The sequence below is a fragment of the Podarcis gaigeae genome, assembly GCF_964106915.1.
Source record: "Podarcis gaigeae genome assembly, chromosome: 10".
In the NCBI taxonomy this organism is placed as follows: Eukaryota; Metazoa; Chordata; class Lepidosauria; order Squamata; family Lacertidae; genus Podarcis; species Podarcis gaigeae.
The window spans coordinates 73,814,240-73,842,151 of NC_139686.1; the positions used below are offsets into that span (position 1 = coordinate 73,814,240).

Genomic DNA, 27,912 nt, shown 5'->3' on the forward strand with positions numbered 1-27,912 from the left:
GAGAGAATGGTTTTCTTGCTGCTTGCTACCATTCCATTCACTTCCTTTCATAGGAGTTGTGCAATCTGATTATGTTTTGTGCATATTGAATGCTATAAAATGTACAATTTCCCACTTCCACAATTTCAGTTCCATCTTAGGGAAGAGAACCTATAAGCTGCTACCACCAGTTATCCATCATTTGTAGTCTAAAACTTCTGTAGGGCACCAGGCTGGCATTGGCAGCTATAGCCTAAAGTAATTACAGTATTGAAAACCCATGTGTGAGTGTTGCCATGCAGACAACCTTACATAGAAGAATACCTGGAATTAAAGCTGCATGCACATTCACAACAAAACTGACCATTAGTTCCATCGGAGTGGTAAACTACAGTGTAGGGGATTAACTACACTGCCTATCAGCCAAAGAGAAACCATTATGAAATTTACATATATGGATGTGGTTTTCAACTGCATGGACTGGAAAAGAAACACCAATATCAGACAATGATGCAATGGGTGTCTTGAGGGATAAATGGAGGCATGTCACTGGATTCAAGACAGGGCTGAATTAAACGTTGGCTTGGCATCCCTACCTCCAAGTTGTTGATCTGGAGACCATGGTACTACAGAGTCAACTAACTGTCAGAACCTACCTAGTGCCCCCTAGGTGGGTTGTTCACTTAAAGGGCAGAGGGCACATCAGATGCACACTAGGCTTCTAGCAAGTGCTTCCTGCCTCGTCCCATTTCTAGAACTTGTCAATAACAAGCAAGAGGAACGTTTGTGTTTACAAAACGCAGCAGGGCAAGATAAGTGCATAGATGGAACAGTTGAAGGAATTGGGCATGTTTAGCCTGGAAAAGAAGAGACAGAGAGGTGATATGATAGCCATCTTCAAATATCACACGGCTTTTCACATGGAGAATGGAGCAAGCTTGTTTTCTCCTGCTCTGGAGGGTACGACACAAACCAATGGCTTCAAGGTACAAGAAGAGAAATTCCAACTCAACATTCAGAAAAACTTTGACTGTAAGAGCTGTTTGCCAGTGGAATGGACTCCCTCAGGAGGTGGTGGACTCTCCTTCCTTGGAGGTTTTTAAGTAAAGATTGGATGGCCATCCATCTTGTATTATTTAGATGAGATAACTGAATTGCAGGGGGATAGACTAGATGACCCTGGATCCCTTCCAACTCTATAATTCTAGGACTCTATGGTTGATACATGCACAGAGTAAGCCGGGTTTTCTCCTTAGCTTGGTCACTAAATGGCAGTGGTGGCCTCACATCCTCTGTAAGTTATTTTAACTGATTAAGTACAGTTGTACCTCGGGTTAAGTACTTAATTCGTTCCGGAGGTCCATTCTTAACCTGAAACTGTTCTTAACCTGAGGTACCACTTTAGCTAATGGGGCCTCTCACTGCCGCCACACGATTTCTGTTCTCATCCTGAGGTAAAGTTTTTAACCCGAGGTACTGTTTCTGGGTTAGCAGAGTCTGTAACCTGAAGCGTCTGTAACCCGAGGTACCACTGTACTTAATAGTGAAGTATTCAAGCTTGCTGTCCTTAAGAAGCCATTCCTGCATGCCCTCCAACATTTATCCAATGAAAATAGGGACGTCCTAAGGACAAGCGGGACATTCCGGGATCAAATCCAAAACCTGGACAGCTTCTCTAAATCAGGGATGCCCCTGGAAGATAGGGACACTTGGAGGGTCTGTTCCTGCAGCAGCAGCAGCAGCAGCAGCATACCTGCTGTGGAACTCCTGTGTTGCAGAAGGAGTGATTAAGTAGGCCTGAACCAACACAAACCGTATTTATTGGTGTGTGCCTTTTTCTTTTGTAAATCTACCAAAGAATAAAATACAACAAAATCAGGATTAAAGGGTTGGCTCAGGACGGTGCAGGGCATGTGTGCTGTGTCCCATTGGTGTAGTTGTGGTGGCACTTGCCCTTATTTTGATAGGAAATCCTTGGGGCAGGTTGAGGAGGGTCAGTTGCAGGGGAGTGAGAAATTTTTACCTGTGGAATGTTGGAGGGTATGCTTTGCAACCCCTGAAATAGGATCCAGAACGCTCTGCTTATGGTCTTCTACTTAAGAATTGCTTAAGTACTTTGCAATTCTTTGCACTTCTACTGCATTTCAGGAAGATGTGCCAATTGCACAAAAAACCAAAGCTGTATATAGAAAGACCCTAATTAAAAACAGCAACCTACACTGTGACTCCTTTGACACCCCCTTCTCTACTTCTGCCCATTCTCCTTCAAGCCCCGCAGAATCTCCAAAGGGCAGGAGATACAGAACTTGGTAGATGCCTATTATTACCATTACAGGCACAGAGTTAAAAAAAAAAAAAAGCAAAGCAAAATCAATATATGTTTTGCGGTCCTGAGAATAGTTTACACTCAGTGTGGGGTGAGTAGTTCATTCCAAAAATAAATATCTAATGAGAAAAGATACAGAGCCAGAAGAGAGTCAAAGGTTGTAATTACTAAATGACTATTCTGGAGGAGCCCTTCCATTAGTGACTGGAGTATTGCTTCCAGCAGCCAGAGCCTGTCTGATTCACAAACTGAAGTCCATGGGAGATTTTCCCACATTCCCCAGGCTTCTCAACATGACCTTCTACTATTGAGCAATTCATTTCTTGCATTCCTCTTGTCTTATTACTGAAATTTGCCAGATTATTGCATGCAGTTGACTAGACTGCTCTTAAAGCTATATCTGGGAACAGTCTGCCAGGAACATAAGCTGTACAAGTTCCGTCAAAGCAAATGGAAACTGCACTGGAGTAGACCAGTTAGCCCCTCTAAACCACAGCTCAGTTGCATTGCAATGGATTTCTGTCAACATTTAACATAGCTAGAAATGAACGAGCAGCTAATAAAGGGTTAGCATTTGCAGGGAATGCATCCCACCAGAAATCTTGCTCAGGCTGATCCAGCAGCACAGATTGTGTGTTAGACTTCCTACATTTTGGTTTTAGCTTGGCTCCTTCTGTATTAGAGGCAGGCAATCTGTGGCCTGTAAGCCAAATGTGGCTCTTAGCTGATGCCCTCCTGGTCTGCCAAGCTCTGGAGAACCCCACCCACAACTCAGGGGAAATAGTTTGGCTGCACTGGAGTTGCTGGGCGGGGTGTTGAGTCTCCAGTCACCAGCAATTCCACAGCAACCAGACTTGTTACATCATTTAGTACACACACCCCAGTGTTCCCAGTGCAGCCAGAGACATGCTCCATGCACTGGGGGGGGGGGGGGCAGAGGGAGGGCAAGCATGTTGAACAAGTCTCCCTGTGTGCTGAAAGTGTGGGAAGAATTCCACATAGCATGTTCTCCCCTCCCCCCATGTACTGTCCTGGGGGTTCCCCCAACCTGGTCCTCTGAGCTAGTTTGGGGCTGTGAGGTGCATGGAGGGAAGAGAGGGACCAGCTGGGCTCAGGTGAGACTCTTGCTGGCCTCCACGAGTGAATCCAGCATTGTGTGGCCATGCCCCCCCCCCCCAGGAATCCTCACCCACTGCGAGCAAAAAGGCTCCCCACCCCTTTTCTCTATCATGATGAAATCAGTTTAAACTCTGGCTTTAGGAATATAAAACCTTTACTGAATGGATTTCAAGCTGCCGTTTTTATGAGCTTTGGCTCTCATAAGCAACATTGCTAGTGCCAGACTTTAAACTTCATTAACAGTAATGCCTCTTTGTAATACATTTCAGCAACAGCTGAACAAAGTACTGTATATGAATTGATCACTTTGTAGAAGAGTTGGAAAAGGATACCATCATGTGTATTCTGGGTTCTTTTCTTGTAAGAAATTCAAAGTGCAAAATTTGCATGCATGACACTATGTAGTACATAGTCAAATGAACCTTTTTATGAAAATGTGAAAGGCAGTCTAAATAATAAAACTGTCACTGAGGAAGTGCTTTGACATAACGACTGCTGACTTGCCCTTCAGTTGTACTTTCTTAATCTGACATTATTATTTTTTCTGACCTCTGCACCAGCATTTTAGAAGGCTTAATTTGACCTTTCCATGAAGATACTACATTTGGGATTTTTCCTTCACCAGTGCTGGGTGCTCCTATACCTAGAAACTGCTGAATACTTTCTGATGGTTTTAAACAACATGACAACTCAAAACAGACTACCAGTAAATCTGGTGGTGTAAGTGTGGTGGTATAATTTTCACTGGAAAATTAAGAGTGGTCCTTTCCGCCCCCCAACCCTTGATCCTATATGCACAATGCTGTAAGCAGAGAATTAAAAAGTCTGCACATGAGAAGAATCCCTGCTACATCAAGCCCAGCTAGTCCACCTTCCTGTTTTCACAGTGGCTGACCAGATGCTCAATGGAAGTCTGCAAGCAGAATCTGAGCACAACAAGCCCATCTCCTCACCTGGACTTCCCATCAGCTGGTATAATACTACTTTAGGGTTGCCATACGTCTGGGAATTCCTGGACGTGTCCTCTTTTAGGGGTCCTAAATGCTCATCAAGGGAGAATTTTACATTTTAAAGCAAATGACCTGGATTTGGTTTTTTTAAAAAATAACAATGGGGGGGCGGTTCTGGTTCAGGCTCTGTCGTGAGCAGCTCAACAACTTTTTGTGTTCAGATTTTTACTTCTTGAAATATTGCAACCCTATAACACGTGTGTGTGTGTGTGTGTGTGTGTGTGTATTAGTGATGTTGTTTGTAAGTTCTCTTTTTTTAATGTCAAAGAGAACTTTGTTTCTAAGCCTTATAGCTATTAACATTGTTGTGAACATTATTTTGACTTCAAATGCAAAGTTTTAGGGTGCAGAACAAATGATTAATTTCCACTGCTGTTTGCATGCTCAGTATGATAGCAATGTTTAGAAGGTATAATTAGAGTGGTACAAAGTTTGAAATAAAGCAAGTCCTAATTTAAATTTAAAGTCTTCTTAGCTTGTGACACCCATTCTATAAATATAACCTTGTGTTTTAGTACTAACGGTGAGTAATGTCTCTTCATAATATGTTAGATGAATTCCTTGTGAAACAATAATGAGACCTAAGAAGCAACAAATAATGTGGTTGCACTGACACTTCAGTGGGGAACAATGTCATTTTCGTTGTACAGTATTTCAACAAAAATCCTATGGATTTTACCCCACTGGTTAGGTGGGGTAAAAATGTTTGCTTTGGTTTCAGTTCATTGTTTTCTTTCCATTTTGTTTAGGCGTTTAGTCGTGTCCGACTCTTTGTGACTCTTTTTGCAGTCCATGGGACTCTCAAGAGTCTCCTCCAGCACCAGAATTCAAAAGCATCCATTCTTCGGCGATCAGCCTTCTTTATGGTCCAGCTCTCACTTCCATACATCACTACTGGGAAAACCATAGCTTTAACCATACAGACCCTTGTTGGCTAGGTGATGTCTCTGCTTTTTAAGATGCTGTCTAGGTTTGTCATTGCTTTTCTCCCAAGAAGCAGGCATCTTTTAATTCCATGACTGCTGTCACCATCTGCAATGATCATGGAACCCAAGAAATCTCTCACTGCCTCCATTTCTTCTCCTTCTATTTGCCAGGAGGTGATGGGCCCAGTGGCCATGATCTTCGTTTTATTGATTTTGAGCTTCAAACCATATTTTGCGCTCTCCTCTTTCACCCTCAATAAAAGGTTCTTTAATTCCTCCTCTCTGCCATCAAAGTTGTGTCATCTGCATATCTGAGGTTGTTGATATTTCTTCTGGCAATCTTAATTCCGACTTCGGATTCATCCAGCCCAGCCTTTCGCATGATGAATTCTGCATATAAGTAAACAAGCAGGGAGACAATATACAGCCTTGTCGTACTCCTTTCCCAATTTTGAACCAATCAGTTGTTCCATATACCATTCTAACTGTGGCTTCTTGGAATAAAAAATGGAATAAAAAAGATGGAATAAAAAATGATTCACACTTTGTGAATGTGAACCAGTGGCGTAGCGTGGGTTGCCAGCACCTGGGGCAAGGCAAGTAATTTGCGCCCCCTAACCCGTGGAGCCAGGTAGGGGCAGAGAGCTGTGAGTGCGAGCACGCCCCCCCCCCAGATGTTGCGTCCGGTGCAGCCGGGCCCCCCTGCACCCCCCACGCTACGCCACTGATGTAAACACTGTTACGGATTTATTTATTTTCCAAGTTTATAGGCTGTTCTTCAGTTTGTTGGACAGCTAATATGTATTTTATCTTTTTATATTTTTTTAAACAAACACCTGGAGCATGAGACATTGCAAAAATAAATTATCACTCAAACCACTTCAAGATATTGAATCCACAGAGGATGAGTGGATGTTCAGTTATTTAACTCTTTAGTTAGGTCCGCAAGCGTGCCTCGTCTTATCTTCTAAGATTCTAAAGCACCTTTTGAAAATATAGAGAAAGCTTCTACAGACTGCCCTATGTATACCATGGGAAGATGGGGGAAACTGTGGCTTTGAAACATATCAAAACACAGCAGTGTAGACACAGAGATCATGTGTAAACATGGTGGTGAACACAGCTATAAACTACTTCACCCCAAGGGTTATATGGTGCAATCATTTGGATTCTTACTTCCTTATAGGGAGCTTTTTTCCACAACTACTATGAAATAACTGATAGTTGTTGCCATGTTTTTCACTGGCTGTTCATTAGGGACATACCTTGTCCATTTGCCTATTTGCTGGCTTTCAAGTCCAAACAGGAAGTTCTGTTGTCTGCAACTTCTTATCCTGAAATGAACTGGTTGGATTGAGGACAGATTCAACCCCCCCATGATAATTTTCTAAGCCAGCGTTCATAAAAATGGGGAGGGGGGGGCATCACAGGTTCCTTAAAAGTTTTTTCCTGTTTATAATAAATTGCCATTAAATTAAAGCCTTGTTCTTAATAACACAGCTGCTTATGCAGTGTACTGAATCCCAAGAGAGCTTGAAGTTGGAGCACCTTATTTGCCTGACAAGATTTCTGCCTGGAATGATGCACACATTTGCGTACTTCTTATAGACAGTAAATGGTCCCAAAGCTCATCACAGCTTCCACTGTGCCGTATCAAAATTCACAAACAATGGATGTTCTGGAGCAGTGGGCGTCCATGGCATGAAAACAGAGGGAACTGAAAAAATGGACATGCATGCTGTGGAAGTGATATCATGGATAGGATTTATTAAGGAAGCAGTTTTAAAATAAAAGGATAGCTTAGGGCAGGGGTGGGGAACATGTGGTCTTCCAGCTGGTGCTGGACTACAAACTCCATCTTTCTGGATCATTGGTCATACTGGCTGGGGCTGATGGTAGTTGGAGTCTAACAACATCTGGAGAGCGACATGTTTCCCATTCCTGCATTTGAGAATTACCAACTGAAAACAGAAGCCCTGTATAGAATTTCACTTCCCCCCACTATAACATGCATGGGCCTGAGGTTCAAAGGAGGAGTTTCTCAGAAGTGGTCAATCCACCAGTTCTGTTATACATGAGGAATGTCTCTTCCTCCTCATAGTTCATTTAACTTCAGCTTGGCAGATTTAATTAGCTAGACTTTGCTAGGGTCACAGAACAAGTAGTGGGATTTGGATGTTTAGAACTTTTTGATCCTTGTCTGTGGAAACTATGGAAAATTTATTTCATGTTTGTATTCCATTTTTATAACCCCTTTTCCCAACCCTCAAGGTTTTTAATAGCCCAGTTAGTAAGTTGTTGTGCTTTGCGAAAACATGTGTGGCCTCATCTCAGCCCCTCCCTTGCCTTCATGTACTGATGTTCCATTAGCATCATTAGCACACTTTATGAGTCTCAGATTTTGGTGTCCATATCCTGCTACAGTTCTTGGGCTGCATTGCCTAAACTTGTGTGCAAAGTTCCAAAGACAGATGTTAGTTGATTCTGGATAGCTCTTTGGAGCATTGGGAAATCAATTGTAAAAACTCAGCAGCACATGATCCAATACGAGAGATACATAGACTTTATCATGCTTGGAATGTTATCTTGTTAGCAGCTCATTGGCAAAGACGGGGCTATATCTCAGTGGTTTATGCATCTGTACTGATGTATCTTATGCTGAGACTACTGTACAGAGCTGGAATCATGGTGTGAGAATTCCATTGCTTTTAACCTAAATGAATGTCCTGCTAGATACTCAACATTACAAAAAGTAGAAGAGAGTCTTCCGGTCTCCCACGGCCTAATTTCTCTCAGGATAGCCATCATCCTCAGGAATGTATTCAACAATCAAGTGAGCACTGGCCCACAGAATGTTGCTGGTGACTCGTCTCTGTATAAACCTATTGGCTGTGCGTTCACGGGATTTCTGGCCTCATCATGGTTTACGGGGGTTGGACTAGATGACTCCTGAGATCCCGTCCAACTCTACAATTCCATTATTCTGTACCTTGTTAGGAAACAACAAACCACAGTCTCTGGCGTGGATATACAGTGGTACCTCAGGTTACATACGCTTCAGGTTACAGACTCCGCTAACCCAGAAATAGTACCTTGGGTTAAGAACTTTGCTTCAGGATGAGAACAGAAATCGCGCGGCGGCAGCAGCGGGAGGCCCCATTAGCTAAAGTGGTGCTTCAGGTTAAGAACAGTTTCAGGTTAAGAATGGACCTCCAGAACAAATTAAGTACTTAACCCGAGGTACCACTGTAGTGGGAAACTAAGAATTGCTTACCTTGCTTGTGCCACAAGAACAGTTAGGTTTATTTGTGGTAAAACAGGGCTGCCCAAGACATTTTGCTGCTTCAGGTAGAGCAGCAAATGGTGCTTCTGCCTTCCCCAGCTAGAGCCATAGTGCTTAAGACTGACCAAGGATGGCTCTACTCTCCTGGTAGGAAAGAGTTAAGGAATGATATAGCCACATGACGTCCTGCTGTTAACATTATAAAAATGTGACACCAGAGGGCGCTGCAGAGAAACCAGAAAGCAGGGGGGGAGCAAGAGAGAACAGATGTAAGTAGCACTTTATTTGAAGAATATGCCCTGTGACGTTTTGGAATGGTATTTCTAATATTGTTCTAATGATGTTTTAAAGGTCAGTGTAGATCCAGCCCAAGTTATTTGATACCTGAGACAGAATATTCCGAAGTACTTCTCTGAGGGAAAGAAAAATACAAAACAATAATAAATTCAAAAGTAGCAATTTTCTGCCCTTTCATGCCACCCAAAATCAGCTGCCTGGTGCCTCCGTCCTCCCTGTGAAACGCCTTCCCATCAAATGTCAAGGAGATAAATAACTATACAACTTTTAGAAGACATCTGAAGGCAGCTGTGCATCGAGACGTTTTTAATGTTTGATGTTTTAATGTGTTTTTATACGTGTTGAAAGCCTATCAGAGTAGCTGGAGCAACCCAGTCAGATGGGCAGAGTACAAATGTTATCATCATTATCTCAGATCAGCCCTGGTGGGCAAAACACAACAAGCCAGGGATCCTGGTTTATTTATAACTGTGAATGGAACCATAGTTCCTGAGTGAAACCCTTTTTAAAAAAAAGGCATTCTAGTTGAAATGTTACAGGAAAAATTGAAATGTGAACGCCACTTGTGCAGCCCTTCTGAAAGCTAGCTGGCAGTTTAAGTGGTCGCTTGGGATCCAATACTAATAGGAGCAGATTGAGAATACCGTAAGGGATTGGTGTTTGTCAAGGCCATCTTATTTTCCCCAAAGCATCAGCTATTTCTCAATAATTATCCTATATTTTTTCTGCATCTGGGCCAAATCAAGATTTCTAGTTCATCATCATCTCACATTTTCTTTCATTTGCCCTAAGACTCCAGACTTCTGCAATTGGGTTCTCTTCTCTCTCTGTCCCCACCACCCTCATTCTTTCTCTTAAAGCTGCCATTTCCTTCAGCTGCAAATGATTTGATCGCTTTGGGCTTTGTGTGATTTGAGTGTATTTTCTTGTTCTCTTTGCTTCACAGCTGTGACCTACTTAATTACAAGCAGGAAGCAAACTACAGAATCATTAGGCATTCTGCTTGAGTTTTTGAGGGGAGGGGGAATTCTTGTGCTGCTAAATGCTAGGATGTCTTCCTTAAGAACAGGAAGCCAGGTTTCAGATAGTGGCACAGAGTATTTGCATTCATTTTGCATCAAGATAAGGAGAGTGAATAGCATATTTTTCTTCTTAATTTCTTATTCCATTGGGAGGGGGCGATGGGGAAGCAGTAGAAGTTTCAAGCAACCACAAAAAAAGGAATGACTCATACGTTTCTGAATCGAGATCATAAATCCTTCTTGTTAGCTATCGATTTCAGCCTTCTTAACAACCTCTGTCTGCTTTCTTTACAGACAATGAAGTGTCTAGAATCAAGTCTCTGTGTTCTCTCTCTCTTTCAGTAGTTCTTTATAATGTTTGGATATATGGTAAATAATAGAAGGTGATCAGGTTTGTGGCTTTATGAAGGCAGTGGGGCTGGGCATATTTCTGCTTCCTTTCACTGTATTTTATCTTCCCTGATGCTTTGCATAGGGCCATCCTTATCCCATGAAGCAAAGAAATGTAATTTCGTCAGAAACAGGATTCCAAAGGGATACTTCAGTCTTAAACAAAATGAGATCAAGTTGGGGGAGGGGCATCTTTTAATAATTTCATTGAGGTTGGCACAAAAAATGCCATTATCCTGTGCCAGAGGTGGAATACCATTTTCTGCCTGTGGGCCACATTTTGCGCCCTTGGCCACATACCCACAGAGAGTGTGTCCAGAGGCAAAAGTGGCAGAGCAATGGATGTGACTCTTAGCTTTGCATAGGGGGCTACATTCCAGTCTTGCAAAGGTTGGGAGTTTCCTACATATCCACCTACAGCCATTGCCATAGTTCCAGGACGCACTTGAGCAGGTGAACGCACTCCAGAAGGGTGCTGTGCAGGGCCAGTAAGGGATGCGGCCTGGGCAGAATCCTGGGGGGGTGGGGAGAGAGAAAAGTTGCAAGGGCTGTATTTGTCCCAACCAGCCAGCCAGCCAGCCAAAAGCCCCCCTCCCTCCTGTCTTATGCCATTCACTTTTAAATGATACACTGGGTGTAGACACCTGGAGACGGGTTGCATTAAGCTGCTTGCAAACATCTGCACTGAGAAGTTTTGAGTTGCTGCGGTGCCATCTCTTGGGTCTGCGTCAATCTGAAATTGAGCTCAAACTTGGTAGCCTGACACAACTGGACATGCACCACCATACCCCTGCTTAAATCTATATTGCAGAAAGGGCAGAAGGAAGGGAAGACATATATCAAAGAGGCTATAGAATATGAAGTCAATATAGCTAGATTCTCAGGCAGCATTTGCTAAGGGGTGGAGGGAGTGGTGGCAAAGTGTTGGGAGGGCAGAACTGTGCCCTCGAAGCTCTCCCTCAGGTGCACTGGATGGTGCTGCCCCATTGTAAGTGAGATTCGGTTGCCACTCTGCACATGGAAGGAGATACCATCTTGTCCTTCATCTCAGGCAGACAAATGGCTTGGGCCAGCCCTGGAGATGGGATTCCACTTTCTGTGGTGTAGAGCAGATATCCTCCATCTCATGCACTGCACACAGGATCTTTCATGTGACACTTGATTCTACAGGCGCCCTTGCGCCCCCTCAAGGCACAGAGAGGGGACATAAGAATAGTGGTTGGCATGAAACACCTGCTGGCAGTGTGCAGGGACTTCTGAAAATAGACTAACCCTGCTCTTCATGTATGAGCCATGGATAGAGATGGTGAGTCAGAGGTAATTCCTATTGAATTCAGTATGGCTTCCTTCCAGTTAAGTGGATTTAGAATGTCATCCTTAATCTGCTTCCTATTTTGAATTTCAAAACAAAACAAAAAAAGCATGGGCTCTATCACTCATTATTGTTTTTCTAACATGGAAAGAAATTATCTTTCTTTTGTGCCAAGACCCCGTGACCCCAAAGTTCCCTAGGGGAACATGAATAACCACACAGGACAACAGCATATTGGGGTTTTAGACTGAATATGGCCACAACTTTATTGGTTACAGTAGACAGTGGTTTGGCAGGAAAGAAAAAATGAAAGTCTGCTGGGCAGGGCTCAATTTAAGGACCCCTAGGAGCGGGCTCAGGTGCCCCCATTGGCCAGCTGGGCCCTGCCCAGGAGAACACCTGCCAAGGACTGCCGACATTGGCCAATAGATGGCAGCCTGGTGATCTGACCTGCTATTAGCTGGATCACGTGTGTGCTCTGGGGCCTGGCTGCAACGCCACCCACCAAGGAAAGTGAACCGTCTTGCTAACTGCTTCTCAGTTAAAGTCCTAACTTCTCTGTCAAAGAGAAATCTGGATTTTACTACCCGTTTTTGACTACCCTATACCCTCATTTTAAAAGTAAACTTACATTTAAATTTTATTTTCCCCTATCCGCGCTCCAAAGTTTTGTGACTTATAACTAATCTGTCCTTTCAGGATGCATGAAACTCTACTTACCTGGGAACAAGCCCCACTAAATTCAATTGACTTGCTTTTGAGTAGACACTATTAGCTTTGCAGCCATACATGGTTTTATGATGGGCAATCAGACAATTCATTAATTTTGTCATCAATGTGTCAAGGTGATTTTTGTTTGGGTGTTTTTGTTGTTGTTGTTTTGCTACAAATGACTCCCTGTGTCATTCACTTTTAAAGAGGATATGCAGGGAAGGTGATTGCTTTGCACATATATACTGATGGCAGATATATGCGTCTATGTAAAAAACTAATTTTAAAAATAGGTATATTTCCACATCAGCAAACAATCAGTGGAACACAGACCTGTGGAAAATAAATCATTTGCAGCAGAATGGAAAACACCAAAGGAAAGTGCAAATGACTATTGGAATGGATTGAGGCGTGTTCATACATCCCTGTTAGTGAATTTACTAGTATCATACAAAAACATTACATTGGAATGCAAAAATTGGTCTCCCATGGGTAGTATTACCTTGACTAGGTAGTACTACTAAACATTGATTTAGTGCCAACAGTGTGCTGGGTGCTAAATTGCTCAACTGCACACAGCTCCACAACGTAACATGCTAAATGCATCTGTTCTGCTCAGCTTAGTAATTGATTCAAGGATGTCTATAGTGTGACACAAACCAAGGAATATATCCTTCTGGTGACCTGTGTACGTGGATCAGAGCAATCTCATATCATGGCTGCTGGTGGTGGGTTCTTTGCATTAGATAGTGTGTTCTTGTGTGCATGTGTACCTGTAATCTATGCAATTCATTTTACTTACAACCATTTAATGAACATCTAACTAACATTTCCTTGGGCACTGAGGGGAACCAGAACATCTGTCAAGTCACAAGTCATACCGACTTCTTTGCATGCTATTGTAGCTATAAAATAAAATAAAATTATAAAGCTGTTTCTGTCCTGCTGAGGCTGGTTAACAGGTCCCCTCTTACTTGCTGAGCCTAAAGCTGGGTTCAGATTTATAATGAGAACAGTTGAAGATCATTAAAGTGGTTTCTAATTATCTGCCTGCTTTCCCATCTATCTGTCTGTCTATCTGGTATTCTTTGGTTTTTGTCATGTAACTCATAACATGTTTTAGCTTAAAGTTACCAGATTTTTTTCAATGAATCAGGGGACACTTTAATCAATCAATCAATCAATTAAATACTAGACGTTCAGGACATTGATGCTGCAGCAATGGTGGTAGCAGAGGAGCAGCCACCGCCTTGACCTCAGTATCTGAAAAATTATTATAAAAATATTAAGACACTAGTCGGTTTGGAGTAAGTTCAACGGTTTATAATTCTGTGAAGGGAAATATAGATGTAGGATTGATTTCACGAAAATAGAATATGCAGCAGTAACTGTTAACTTAAGGAAACCATGGCAGGTTGGATGGGAAGTCAACCAATCATATTATTCCTTCCTTTCCTTTCCTTTCCTTTCCTTTCCTTTCCTTTCCTTTCCTTTTTGTATTTTGAAATTTATACTGTAAATAAAAAAAGCCAGATGGGCGGCATATAAATAATGTTGTTGTTGTATTTGAAGTGTTGCTGAACTTTAGATTTCTATAAAGTCTTTATGACATTGACTGTTATACTTTTGATCCATAGCATAGAATTGGCCTTTCTTACAGCTGCCACACACTGGGTCAATGTTAGCATTGAGCTATCCACCATGACCCCTGAGATCTCATTCCTGGCCAGCTGATATTATATGAACAATGTAATGTCTTCCAGGGTCAGGTTGGATAATGGTTTGTTGACTGTCTGTAGGGGGGAATGTTTCTAAGAATGGTTTTTTCGTCTCTTGCAAAGGGAAGATTAATTAGAAGGGTCAGTGCCTACTTCATACTTTCCCAGGGTCCTAAATTACTTGTATGCACAAGAATCTGAGAATGTTTTAAAGCAGATCTTGAAGCTCTTGATAGTTTGTTAGTAAAAGTCCAGATGTTCCTTTGTGTTTAGACCAGGAGCTATAAGCTTTTCCAGCTGAGGACTCACCTTTCCTTCAACATATAATATGAGACCCACTTAAAATTTCTTTATCATATATTGTACATATATGTATAAATCATTTCAAAAGCTTTCCATAGCAGCTAACAATTAAAAGCATCAGTTCAAAACAATGGAGCATTAACAGCAATAAATGCTAAAAACGCTTAAAATCCGTGTTTTTATCCAGTGGGATAAAAATAGATATCACCGCATCTAAAAACCTAAGTGAACATTAATGTTGGCGTCAGACAAGTATTTTTAGGCAGGGTGCCACCACATGACAACTCTGCTTCAGGTCACTACACACCCAAAACTACCATGGTGTCATTGCTGTAACCCACTCTGGGAAAGGTCACGATTTAGGGCTTGTCCACACTTCCACTTGTCCTGTGTCTAGAAAGCATGGCTCCAAGGGGTTTTCCACTTCTCTCATACTTTCTAGGCACAGTTCTGAGAGGTTTTCCCACTGGTCTCCCTGCTTTACTGCTGAAGTGGAACAAACAGAAATATGCAGCAATGCCAATAGATGTTTGTTCTGATTTAGTAGTAAAGAGTGGGTTTTCCTGGGGAAAGTGGCGGGACAAATGGATGAATGCAGTGACTACTACACAAAGTTTGTTTAATGCAACAATTGAAGTGTGTTGTCCTTGTGTGAAATGCCTTAGAATTCTGAGTGGTGTGGCAAGAGTTTCAGTAAGGTAGTAAAAATTATTTAAAGGGTTTCTCACACAATTGTGACTCCTAGTCACCCCTAGCTCCACTATTTGAAGACAAATGGGTTAGGCGAGGTATAAGGAACCTTTGGCCTTCAAGATATTGCTGAGCTAATGCTCCCATTGGCCTCAACAGGCATTAGCAATGGCCAGAGAGGCTGGGAGTTGGAGTTCAGCAGCCTCTGGTTCCTGATTTAACCCAATGGCAGGGGAATAATGGTTATCACCTTTTGTTGTTTTACTTTAATGTTTAGATGTCTCGAGGTGTGGGACATTGCAAATAAATGAGGTATTAGAAGAAACTGGCCATGTGGCAGTCCTATATGGAAACAGCCCCCATCCCCAACTCAGCTCCACAATCTTTGCCTAGAATAAATTACTTTTGTAGCATAATCCTATTTTATGTAATAATATGTAGAGCAATTTCAGTCTTAAGTAATGCTTTCCAAATAGTGGTAGAAGCCTCCCACAGTTGCAGCAGTCTTTACAACTAGTTGGTTGGACTTATAGGAGAGAAAATTCCTATGGTGACAGACCCTGTTTACCATAAGATGTTGGGTCACAAATGTCAGCCCTGCTATTATAATGGCAATGACACTGTACCTCTTGCGTCCCAGGTGCTGCTGGAGACAACACTCTGGGACGACTGCGACCAACATCTCATGCCCAGAAGCATCTGGCTCTCCAATGTGGAAAGCAGACTGACTGGTGGACCAGATAGATCTTTGGCCTGATCTAGCAAGGCTTTTCTTAAGCTACATTGTGGAAGGAAAAGCTCTAAATGATTATATTATGGAAGTCAGATGTGAATGAAGCAGGGATTACTGGATGATTGTTTCCCTGGGAACAAGAACAAAGGGGGGGGGGAGCAAGATCTTCTCATGTGAAATGAACATTCGTATAAAAAAACTCCAACGATAACTCATGCACACAAGATCATAGATATTTTTAAAAGAAGATCAAAGGCAGGAGGGTTTGAATTACAGTTTAGATCTTTTAAAAGGAATCTGCGGTTTTGAACTGTACAAGTAATTAACACCACACGTCAATCAGATGCATTAGCTAAACTGAAAATTAGAAGCATCGAGCCCAAACTAAGCACCACTAGGAATGGAAAATTATGCCACAACAACACTGGGAATTTGGGGGTGGCTCATATTTCTGTGCAGGCATTCATAAGGCGCCCACCATCTTGTATCACAGGTTTGCTGTCCATGTCTTAAAGGAAAGAAGTCCTTTCGACATGGCCAGACTATCACAAGTTATATTTGCTTTCATGTTATGGAGTGAAATTAGAGTGACCAACTACATGGGAGTACAATTGGCCTACTGTCCTTTTCACAGCGGTGGAGATGAGGGGATTTTGGCATATGTAGTCTTGGAATTCTCAGCACAATAGGCTTGTACATGCCTAAAATCTCTCTTCTACGCAACAGTTAAATTTACAGGAACCCTTTGCTCCTTCTGTATAGTGAATTTGAGAATTAGGGCCAGTAATCATCCTTCCGTCCATTGGCAGCTATTCATGCTTGGATAAATCCACGTTAAATATTATATGACTCTAATCAGCCAGAAAGGCTCCGTAGGAGGCTGAGCAAGCTTTTCTAAAACAAGGAGCTCTGTGTTTTAAAATGGTCATTTGTATAGGCTGCACTTAAACGGCTCTCATAGAGTCACCTTGCAATCCATGCAGTTGAATAAATACATACTAAGATAATTGGGGGGGGGGGTCTGCATAATTACATGTTTGAAAGCAATACAGGGAACAGGGATGCCCCAAATCCTGCTGATGAACTCAGGCCATGCATTTTGGAAAACCATTTTCAAAGAGTGGTCAAGTTGTTGCATTCCCCTTCTTCTTCTTCATCATCATCATCATCACCTCCTTCAAAATAACCAAAGGGATTAAATTGCATGGTGGGGGCAGGACTGCACACAACATGTGACTGGGTCTCATGATATGGAGCCAGCATCCTTAGGAAGCTGCTGGTAGACACAAATCACTGGTACCTTCCTTCACACACACACACACACACACACACACACACACAGAGAGAGAGAGAGAGAGAGAGAGAGAGAGAGAGAGAGAGAACGAACACAAGGGCTGAGCAATATATGCTTTTCAGCATCACAATATATCACCAGCTGAACATAGTGGTATACTGATATATCACGGTGTCAGAAAAAAGGCTGGAGCTATGTAGAGGCATTGGCTGGCTTCATGGTTTTTCCTGCATTGTGATTTTTGCCAGCACCTGCTCTTGTGATTTGCTACCCCTGCATGAGGCAAGGGAGAGCTGAGCCAGCAGAGTTAAGAGGGGCTGCAGGAATTGAGAGAATTGGCTGCTTCATGATTTTTCCCACATGGTGATTTTTGCAAAGCACACACAAGTGCAATATGGGCTTCAAACCGGTTTTCGATGATACATCAATATATCGCCTAGCCCTATTGAGCAGTGCCAGGTGGTTGAGCTCAACTGCCAGATCAATCCTACCTCGGGACCATTGGGTCTGGTATGGTTCCAAATTGGATGGTGGGCCAGGTGTTTAGATTCCTGCATTGCAAGGGGTTGGACTGGATTACTTTCAAGGTCCCTTCCAACTCTATGAGTCTATAATTGTAGGAAGTAAAAATGACAGATAGACCAAGCTGCCCATCAGGTCGCTGAGGTTGCTGTTGCCCACCACCCCAGTTAAGCTCATTAGACCCTACTGATGGAGGATGAGACCCCGGCACCCTGACTGTGGCTCCTTCAAACCTGGAGCCCCCCATGTAATGGGGGGATGATGACGACATCCCAGAGCCACTCAGGATTTGTTTGCTATAGCAAACTGGCTCAAAGTGGTTAACTCACAGCCTGACACACATCATTTCTCCCCCTTAAAGGTACCAGGGGCTCTCCTTGGGAAAATATAACCCTCACCCATGAAGAAACCATGGAGGAGGAGGAGGAGAAACAGGAGGGAAGAAGATTTGCAGGCCTGGTCAGTGGATTCTTATGGAACCCATGGACCAATCAAGGACTCAGAAAGACAGCAGGAGCGTCTTTACTGGCCTTCTGACCAGAGTAGGCACCAACCAAGGGGTCCCAAGCCTTTTAGGGGCCCTGCAACAATGGATCAAAATAATAGTGATTTGATCTTGAAATAAAATTGAGATTTTTGATTGTCCAGAGGCCCTACAGGGTTTAATCCAGCACTGATTCCGTCTGTCTGGGTAGGATGCATGGTGAGGATTGGTTTGGCTCAGTCTAGTAGCATGGCCTGTTACAATGCATTGGATTTGATTCCTGCAGATTCTTTTCTTTGTGCTCTGGTGAGAAGAACAGGCATTGTTTAATTTTGCAGTGAAGTGATGGCACACAGGGAAGGTTCCTTGAGGAGCAACTTTTTACTTAATTTTTAGAGGAGAGGGAAAACAATTGATGGAGTTTGTGGGGGCAGGATTGAGAGAAGCTGTGTTCTTTATATGTTTGCAGGGAGCAGTATTTAATGTCTAAAAATAAAAGTGCAGGGAATTGGTGGGGGGAATCTTTGCCATCTGTCCTGTAAATCCTTCTCTTTTATCTTGGTCTGTATGTGGTGGGGGTGTGGAGGAAGACAGAAGGGGCAGTAGCTCTGTGGAAAGCATTTCAATTATAGTCTTGCTGGTTAGCAGTGGAAACTGGTGTTTCAGCACCTTCCATAGCAAGGACCCTAGACTGAGATCTCTGAGATCATTCCTAACAAGAAACTAGAGACAAGAAGATCCGACCCCCAGCTGGGGTGTGTGTGGAAATTCACCATCTAATCCAGCTTCACACTGGCTCATGCTTCGGTTGTCCACTCCCTCTGTGAATTGGTGTTGCTTGCAATGACTTTCTGTAGGCCTCCGTGGAATTTTCTGAATATGGTGACATTTATTCTGCTCTGATTTAGTCAGCTACCATCCCTGTCAATGTTCAGTCTTAACTGTCTGCTAACTGGATGCTGCTGAATTCAACCCACATTTTACCAGCTTCCTCGCAATATCATGGGGGACTTTTTCAAAAGCCTTACTGAAATCGACATACACTATATCCACATCATTCCTCGATCTACTAAGCTTGTAACTCCATCCAAAAATAGAAAGGAGATTCATGTGGCATGACTTATTTTTCAGAAACCCATGCTGGGTCTTAGTAATCACTGTATCCTTTCCTAAATGCTCACAGACCAACTGTTGAATTAACTGTTCTAGGACTTTTCCTGGTATCAGTGTCAAACTCACTGGATGGTAGTTACCTGCGTCTTCCTTCCCTCCCTTTTTGAAGATGGGGACAACATTTGCCTACCTCCAGTCTGTAGTGGCCTCACCTGTTCTCCAATAATTCTCTAAGATTATATTAGTACCCTCGCCCTGGAAATTTGAATTCATTTAAAGTAGAATCATAGAATCATAGAGTTGGAAGAGACCACAAGGGCCATCGAGTCCAACCCCCTGCCAAGCAGGAAACACTCCTGACATATGGTTGTCAAGCCTCTGCTTAAAGACCTCCAAAGAAGGAGACTCCACCACACTCCTTGGCAGCAAATTCCACTGTCGAACAGCTCTTACTGTCAGGAAGTTCTTCCTAATGTTTAGGTGGAATCTTCTTTCTTGTAGTTTGGATCCATTGCTCCGTGTCCGCTTCTCTGGAGCAACAGAAAACAACCTTTCTCCCTCCTCTATGTGACATCCTTTTATATATTTGAGCATGGCTATCATATCACCCCTTAACCTCCTCTTCTCCAGGCTAAACATGCCCAGCTCCCTTAGCCGTTCCTCATAAGGCATCGTTTCCAGGCCTTTGACCATTTTGGTTGCCCTCCTCTGGACACGTTCCAGTTTGTCAGTGTCCTTCTTGAACTGTGGTGCCCAGAACTGGACACAGTACTCCAGGTGAGGTCTGACCAGAGCAGAATACAGTGGCACTATTACTTCCCTTGATCTAGATGCAATACTCCTATTGATGCAGCCCAGAATTGCATTGGCTTTTTTAGCTGCCGCGTCACACTGTTGGCTCATGTCAAGTTTGTGGTCAACCAAGACTCCTAGATCCTTTTCACATGTACTGCTCTCAAGCCAGGTGTCACCCATCTTGTATTTGTGCCTCTCATTTTTTTTGCCCAAGTTCTCCCTGTTAAAATTCATCTTGTTTGTTTTGGCCCAGTTCTCTAATCTGTCAAGGTCGTTTTGAAGTGTGATCCTGTCCTCTGGGGTGTTAGCCACCCCTCCCAGTTTGGTGTCATCTGCAAATTTGATCAGGATGCCCTTGAGCCTATCATCCAAGTCGTTGATAAAGATGTTGAATAAGACCAGGCCCAAGACAGAACCCTGTGGCACTCCACTAGTCACTCTTCTCCAGGATGAAGAGGAACCATTGATGAGCACCCTTTGGGTTCGGTCAGTCAGCCAGTTACAAATCCACTGAGTGGTAGCATAGTCAAGACCGCATTTTACCAGCTTCTTTACAAGAATATCATGGGGCACCTTGTCAAATGCCTTGCTGAAATCAAGGTAGGCTACATCCACTGCATTCCCTTCATCTACCAGGGTTGTAATTCTGTCAAAAAACGAGATCAGGTTAGTCTGACATGACTTATTTTTCATAAATCCATGCTGACTATTGGTGATCACAGCATTCCTTTCTAGGTGCTCACAGACTGTTTGCTTAATGATCTGCTCCAGAATCTTCCCTGGTATTGATGTCAGACTGACTGGGCAGTAATTATTTAGGTCCTCTCTTTTCCCCTTTTTGAAAATAGGGACAACATTTGCCCTCCTCCAGTCTGCCGGGACTTCGCCTGTTCTCCAGGAATTCTCAAAGATGACTGCCAGTGGTTCTGAGATCACATCTGCCAGTTCTTTTAATACTCTTGGATGCAGTTAGTTCATCTGGCCCTGGAGACTTGAATACATCTAGACTAGCCAAGTATTCTTGTACTATCTCCTTAGTTATTCTGGGCTGTGTTTCCTCTGCTGAATAAAGTAGCTAGGTGTTCCCTTACTACCTCTTTTCCTATTTGGGGCTGCAGCTCCCTCATGTTGTGAATTGCTTTCCTTTTGGTTGAAAACAGAGGCAAAGTAGGTGTTGAGTAGTTCTGCTTTCTCGCTGTCACCCAATAGCATCTCTCCGTCTTCTCCATACAGAAGACCTACCCTTTCTTCGTCCCTCCTCCTTCCTTCTGCTGAATCTCCCCAATTTTCAACAACACAAGACTATCAGAAATTAAGTAAGTTAAACTTTCATTTTATTCAATAAGTGGTTTATGATCCTACCCTGAAGCTGCAGTAGTTGCGATATGCTGAACTGTAGTAACAGTTTGATGTAAAGCTTCCACAGTTTGTTTATTTTTTTAAAACATCAGAAAGATGTGTGTTGCAAAGCAATTCTTCATTAGCTCTACTTTGCACCTTAAAGAGTTAAAAAGAAAGATGGAATGCCTTGAGAATGTTGGCAGAGAAGGGGGGAGAGAGACAGAAAAGGGGTTTGTTTTCCATCCTCTCTGGACGTAATCCCGGCACTTTGAAGGCTAAGTGATGATTCTAGATTTAAGTTTGTTTCTCAGTTCCTCTGCGAGGAGCTAAGCAGAGAAAAGTGAGATTATAAAGACAGATAGCTGTACCAGCAGATCAACTTTTTAAAAAATATGCAACTCCCTTTGTAGCAAAAAAAGAAAAAAGAACAAAAAGTGGATATTTTTACATTGTCCCCCAGTGCAACAGTATTTTATTTTAGAAGATACACAGAAAACGTTGGGAGAAACTATTCCCTGCAAAGGGGAACTCCTAGCAAAATGGTTTGTTTTGGCTTTGGTGTTTTTCTTTTTCTTTTCCCTTCCTTTCATGGAAAATCACTGTGACATTTTAACCGTGCCATTCTTTAGTAGTCTGAAAAATCAGCAAACCACCCGGGACTACCAGCGCCAGACCTTCCGTTTTGCTAGCTGGCATGGCTGCTGTGCTTTTTAGATTTGAAGATCTGCTGTACAGTTGGGACAGCCTAGTGTGGAACCTGACGTCGCGGGTTCTGGGGACTTATCGATTCAGAAACTTGCAGGTTGTGCGACAAATGCTTAAACCATGGTGCATCTCCAGAGCTGTGTACCAGGTAGGGTAAAATTATTTAAACATATTGGGGACCAGGGTAGGGGTGGTGATGGGGCGACAAGCTCCTAGCCAGTTTTTTACTTAGAGTGCCTGGGAAATCATGCAAGGACGGGTCTTTTGTGGCTGTGATTCTTAGACTTTTTTGTAATGTGTAAGGATTGCTTTGTGTAGCATTTAATTCTACACTTGTATTGTCTAAGGATTGCTTTGTGTAACACCTAATTCTACACTAAATTTCCATATATATTTTTTGTTTTGCTATATTAAGATTTGCTCCATTAAGATTTTTCCACTTTCCCCAGGTGGCTCAGGGCAGGGTACATGGGGCTATGATTCTGGCCAGCATCTCATTCTGACAATTCTGACCATTTTGCATGGCAGCTAGAAGGTAGCAAAGACCACTCCTTGCCTCCACTTTCTGGCTGCATCACTCATTTACCTCTACAGACAGTACATGGAAGGGGGCATTGAACAAACCGATAGAGTGCATCCCAGAATCCAGTTCATCATCCTGCAGAACTGTGAGGTCACTGACCACATTCTTGCTTTGCAAAAGGAAGTCTTTCATCCGCTGCTCTTTATTTTCCTGGTTCTACTGCTCTGTGCACAGGTGGAGTTTGACACAATGCACCAGCCATGCCAAAAGCAGGAAAGAGAGAGCAGGGTCTGCTGCAGCTGACCTGGATGGGGCCCAAGATGAAGTGAGAGTGCACCCTAGAGTTATCTGCAACCCACACCTTTGTGACCCCTCAATTCATCCCTATGGCTCTGTTGCCACTTCAAACCCCACATTTACTAATTTCAGAAATTATGGGGAGAAGCTGGCAGCCCGGAAGTTAAGGGGGTCTTTGCCCCAGCAAACCCATAGCACCCTTCCTCCCAAAGTGGTAAGACCCTTCCTCCCAAAGTGGTAAAAAACAATTCCAATACAAATGCCAACTGGAAAAAATAGCAATTTAAAAAAATTAGAAGGCTTGTTGGAAGAGAAAGATCTGCCTAATAGTCGAAGGGAGGTGCCACATCACTAAAGGCCTAATTCCTACATTGTGCAGAATGAAACTCCTGATAAGACCTGTTCTGCAGGAAGTCCTCACCCACGGAGCATAGCGATATTTCCTCTGAAAGTGTCATCTTCATATTGTTATGAGTTTGTGGATGCCTTGACCCCTAAATTCCTGGGTCTAATGGGTGCTGGGTCTAGTAGGTGTTGGAGTTTAATCAATGCTTGGAGTATTAAGATGGGCTGGCAGATGCCAAAATACACACCAAACCAGTTTTTTTCATTAGCAGAAAATTGCCTGGGAGAAGATGGGCCATTTGCAGGGAACAAACACAGACAGATGGCCCATCAGGAAAGTGGATGAGGGAGCCCCACCCTGAGTTCTGAGAGGCTTAGTCAGAAGACAATGCCAGAGTTTTTCTTAGGAGGAAGAAGTTATAGATTTTCTTTTGGCTGCAGTGTGATTGCGGGGAAAGGGTGTCAATCTGTTAAATGCGGCAAGCTGAAGGGGTGGGCCAGAGCACAATGCAAACTGACAGTTTAAACCCGAGGTGAGTGAAATGGGAGAAGCAGGGCCCTCTAGGAGTGTAATGCTTTGAACCCCTCCATCATAGGCTCCAGTTGTATGTATATATGTGTAAATAAACCATTTATGATAAAGACACTCCAGTCTCTGCTTTGCCGCATTTCCAAAGGAAACACAAACCTTGGGTAAGCATGCCGGGAACCCCTGGAATCTCACACAGCTGAAGAGATTGGGTTGGCCTGTAACAATATTAAGTTTGTCCTGCCCCTTCCATGGAGGTTAGGCGGACTTCCTCTTGCTGAGATGCCACCATGTAATGCTGTTAACCTTTATTGGCTGCTGATGGTGGGGCTGGGAGCAAAGAAACTGTGGTGGCATCACAACAAAGTGGAAAGAGAAGCTGTTTTTTTCTTGGTGGAAGCATCACCTCTAGTTCTACCCGGAAGGAGTCGGCTCATGGCATAGTCTTTGGTAGCTTTGCATGTGGATTAGATTTTCACGTTTAGTGTTTTCTGTTGCCTTCACCCTACTCTTGCTTTTCAACCCATTGGTAGCAGCTGGCAGGGAAGCCAATAGGGTGATGCTGTGCATTTTGTTTCACCAGCTATTATGAGGATGAGGAGGTGAACTCATGTCAAGTTCTGCCATTACAGCCTGCAAAATTCTTGATCTTTGGGCAAAAAACACTGGATAAAATTATACAACTTCATGGTTAAATGAAATTAGATAAAGAAAAAACTGTGCTCCCCAACAAAACGGTGCCAGAATATCCTCCTGGGTGTAGTACAGTCATTTTATTTATTTTGTATTCAAGTTCTTCTGTGTTTGTTGGAGGCTGTATCGAGAGAGGAGTTCTGCTCCACTGACTGTGTGGGAGCCTGAAAGAGCTCAAGACTGTTTCAAGATTGGACCCTCGGTTTTTCCTGATGCTGCACAAAAACGGAAAATGCTAAGTCTTTGTATGAAAGAGCCTTATGTAAGAGGAGTTCCATTGAGATTTCCCACCTTGTTTTTCAGCAGGATCTTAGGTTGAGAAATAGATGCACATCTGGTTTGAGGCAAAGAACAAGATGAAAACTTGGAAGGGGAAATTGGAACCGAAGAATAGTGTTGTACGTTTCCCACTTCCCTGGGTGGTGAAAAGGTCCAGGGATGGCTTGTCAACATTTAGCTGCAGCTTGGGTTAGAAAGCACTGAGGACTTTGTGCTACTTGTTTATTTACAAATATACATTTTCAACATGGAGAAGCAGGCAGGCAGACATCCAGACAACCTACACTCATCTGTGCAGCAACGTCAGTTCCCCCCTGCAAGCAAAAACAGAGCATCCGTTCTCTGTTTCTTCCATCTAGCTGCAAAACTCAGATTTGTTTTTACCTTCTTGGCTACACTGCAAAGTTCTTTCTCTTAGCCATGAACACATTGTAGAACACTGGTCTCTCAACTCCCCCCCCCCCATGTGGTTTGTCCTCCTGGCACTTGATGTGCAGACATGAACATACCATGGCATGAAAATTTTCACCTGCGTATTTTTGCAAACAAAATAGCTCTTAGAGACACAGGAGCAGACCAGGGTTCAATGAGCAACCCTAGTTGGAACTTGAAGTGACATGAGATGTTATGAAAATTCTAAAGGTGGTGTTGATCTTTGATAGTTTAGTGACACATACAAATCATCAGTTTTGCAAACCAAACAACCTTTCCTCTGTATCTGAAGAAGTGTGCATGCACACAAAAGCTCATACCAAGAACTGACTTAGTTGGTCTTTAAGGTGCTACTGGAAGGAATTTTTTTTGTTTTAACCTTTCCTCTGTTCCACTTAATTGCATGTTCCGCTTATTTACATTTATACACTGCAGAGCGGTCCTCAACTTTAGAAGATAACAACATAGCCTTTTCTTCTTTAAACTGAGAGTTGTCTTCTCCAGAGGTGAAGTCAATCAGTTTTTCCCCCCATTATCAACATATCTGCATGAATCCGTTAAATAAGAGTTTCAGGATTAGGAATAATCCCATTGTGGTGAATCTTTATTTCAGAGATGGTGGAAACTGAGATGAAGGAGTTTGTTCAAGGAGATGGTTTGGACCGGCATCTGAAATTATAACTCCTCTGTGATCAGACCATATTGTAATGACTATTAAGTGATCAACTTTTTTATACATGATTGCTTGCTAATGGTTATTGAAGATGAGTCGCTCAAAGGGCCTGGCTTTCTTCCTTGCTTGGTCAACACAAGCATCATAGCTCAGTTGGTAGAGCATGAGGCTCTTAAACTCAAGGTCGTGGGTTCAAGCCTCTTGTTGGACAAAAAGATTCCTGCATTGCAGGGGGTTGAACTAGATCACCCTTATGGTCCTTTCTAACTCTACAATTCTGTGATTCTATACCTTCTGCCTGTTTTACTTCTGGGTTCCCCAGCTTTTCCATCTCCCAGATTCTATACAAGCTGTCATTGGTCATCACTTCCAGCAACTGACCTCATGGGTTCTGGAGGACACTTCCCAAATGTGGATATGAAATCTCATGATCCCAACTTGAATGACATATCCCAAGTCTGCTTTTTGGTGTGCAAATTCAGTGATAAAGGACCACAGTTACATAAAAGACTGGTGAAATGTAACCCCCCCAAGCTGCGTTTACATCATGAAGTTGTGCTGATCTGGTGCAAAAAAGTGCTGGTCAAAGTGCAATTCTTTTGACAGGCTGACATGAAAGTTCAGTGCAGTTGAGACACTGGTGGTCTCCAGGCTGTGCTGTCTTCATCTGCTAGTTATTTACTTGTTAGAAATAATGCTTTGTCTACTCTCCAGTTGTCCACAACACTGTAATCTCCTCTGCTGTTTCAACCTACAAGCCCTGTGACTCTGAAGACATTAGGCAAAAACCTCTAAGAAACCTCAACCCTTTTTACCAGAACAACACCATCTTTAAAGAGAAGAATTATTTTAATATGTGGCTACTATGATAGATTAAACGGTCTCATGAGGAAGAAGAGGCCCCAATAAGCTGCACAGATTGATTTATGAGATATATTCTTTTCTGTGAATCATATCTTTTCTTTGGATTCCAGCTATAGACAGTTGCTACCATGATGGAATTTGTTACGTCATACTTCATTAGCCTCTTGGCTGGGTTAGCGTGATGCCCTCTATTTGGAGCAGCGCCTGGATGGAGTCTACAGGCCTCAAGTGGTCCAAAAGGCTGCTGCCAGAGTGTTGACTGAGGCTGGCTGCTGAATGGAGTAGGGATTCAGATAAGTGGGAATGGCTGGATTGAAAATAAACCAATCCGTATGCACCGTTAAGTGAAATTTCACATTCTTCTATTTGGCTGAAGATATTTTATTATATTTCACAGGGATTAGTCATCCAGGCTTGAGAACTACATTTTACAGGCATTTTATAGAGACAAGAATGATCAATGTGCATATGAAAGATGAGGCCTGAAATATTAAACATACCATTTAACATTTGCAAAATATATAGTTCTTGATTTATAACTTCATTCTTGGCTAAATAAATGTGAGATTTGAGTTCTGTAGTTGCATTTCCTTTTGCTTTCAGGCATGAGGTATTAATGTTTCACATTCATCTAGCCAGTTACAAGACTACAGAGCTTGAGGAAACAGAGATTGAGGAGTGGAGTGAGCTCAGTTCACAGCTAACAAGTCACTATGGAGGGAGAAAGGCCTGATTCCAGTGTAAGTCAGGAACAATTTCCTTGATGAGATGGACTCAGTTCTTCTATATGCTAATTAATTTCAGTATTTATTTTAGCAGAGCAATCTGGATGCTCTATTCACTAACAGGAAGCTCACGCAACAGAAAAACAAGAAACAAGAATCGGTTGGCAAGGAGAATAATAAAAATCCTGGGACCAGTTCTTCACTCCATTCCTTAAACATGGAGCAAACAAACCAATCAGGAATCCAGTTATCAAAACATCATGAGGAATCAAACTTGTGTAAGAATTGATCAAGGAAAAACAAGAAAAGAGCTTGATGGTACCATGTCAGATGTTTTGCATGTGGAAATGTAAATTCAGTCCCCATCATCTCCAGTTAAAAGGATCTGGTAGCAGCTTCTTCTTCTTCTTCTTCTTCTTCTTCTTCTTCTTCTTCTTCTTCTTCTTCTTCTTCCTGCTGCTGCTGCTACTACTACTACT

At 42.7% G+C, this 27,912-nt stretch overlaps 1 protein-coding gene across 6 annotated transcripts in view; it reads left to right on the top strand.

The window, feature by feature from the left end:
* The window catches only part of FRMD4A (FERM domain containing 4A), a 418,655-nt gene that overhangs the window by 147,311 nt on the left and 243,432 nt on the right, over positions 1 to 27,912 (top strand). Inside the window, exon 1 of one of the 6 annotated variants that reach the window (XM_083701334.1) lies at positions 21,757 to 22,221. The exons of the other annotated variants lie outside the window; for them this stretch is intronic. Coding sequence (XP_083557460.1) covers positions 22,063 to 22,221 — 159 coding nt within the window. The 5' untranslated portion in view covers positions 21,757 to 22,062. Of the gene's footprint in view, positions 1 to 21,756; positions 22,222 to 27,912 lie in introns of those variants that run through there. 6 annotated transcript variants of the gene reach the window in all.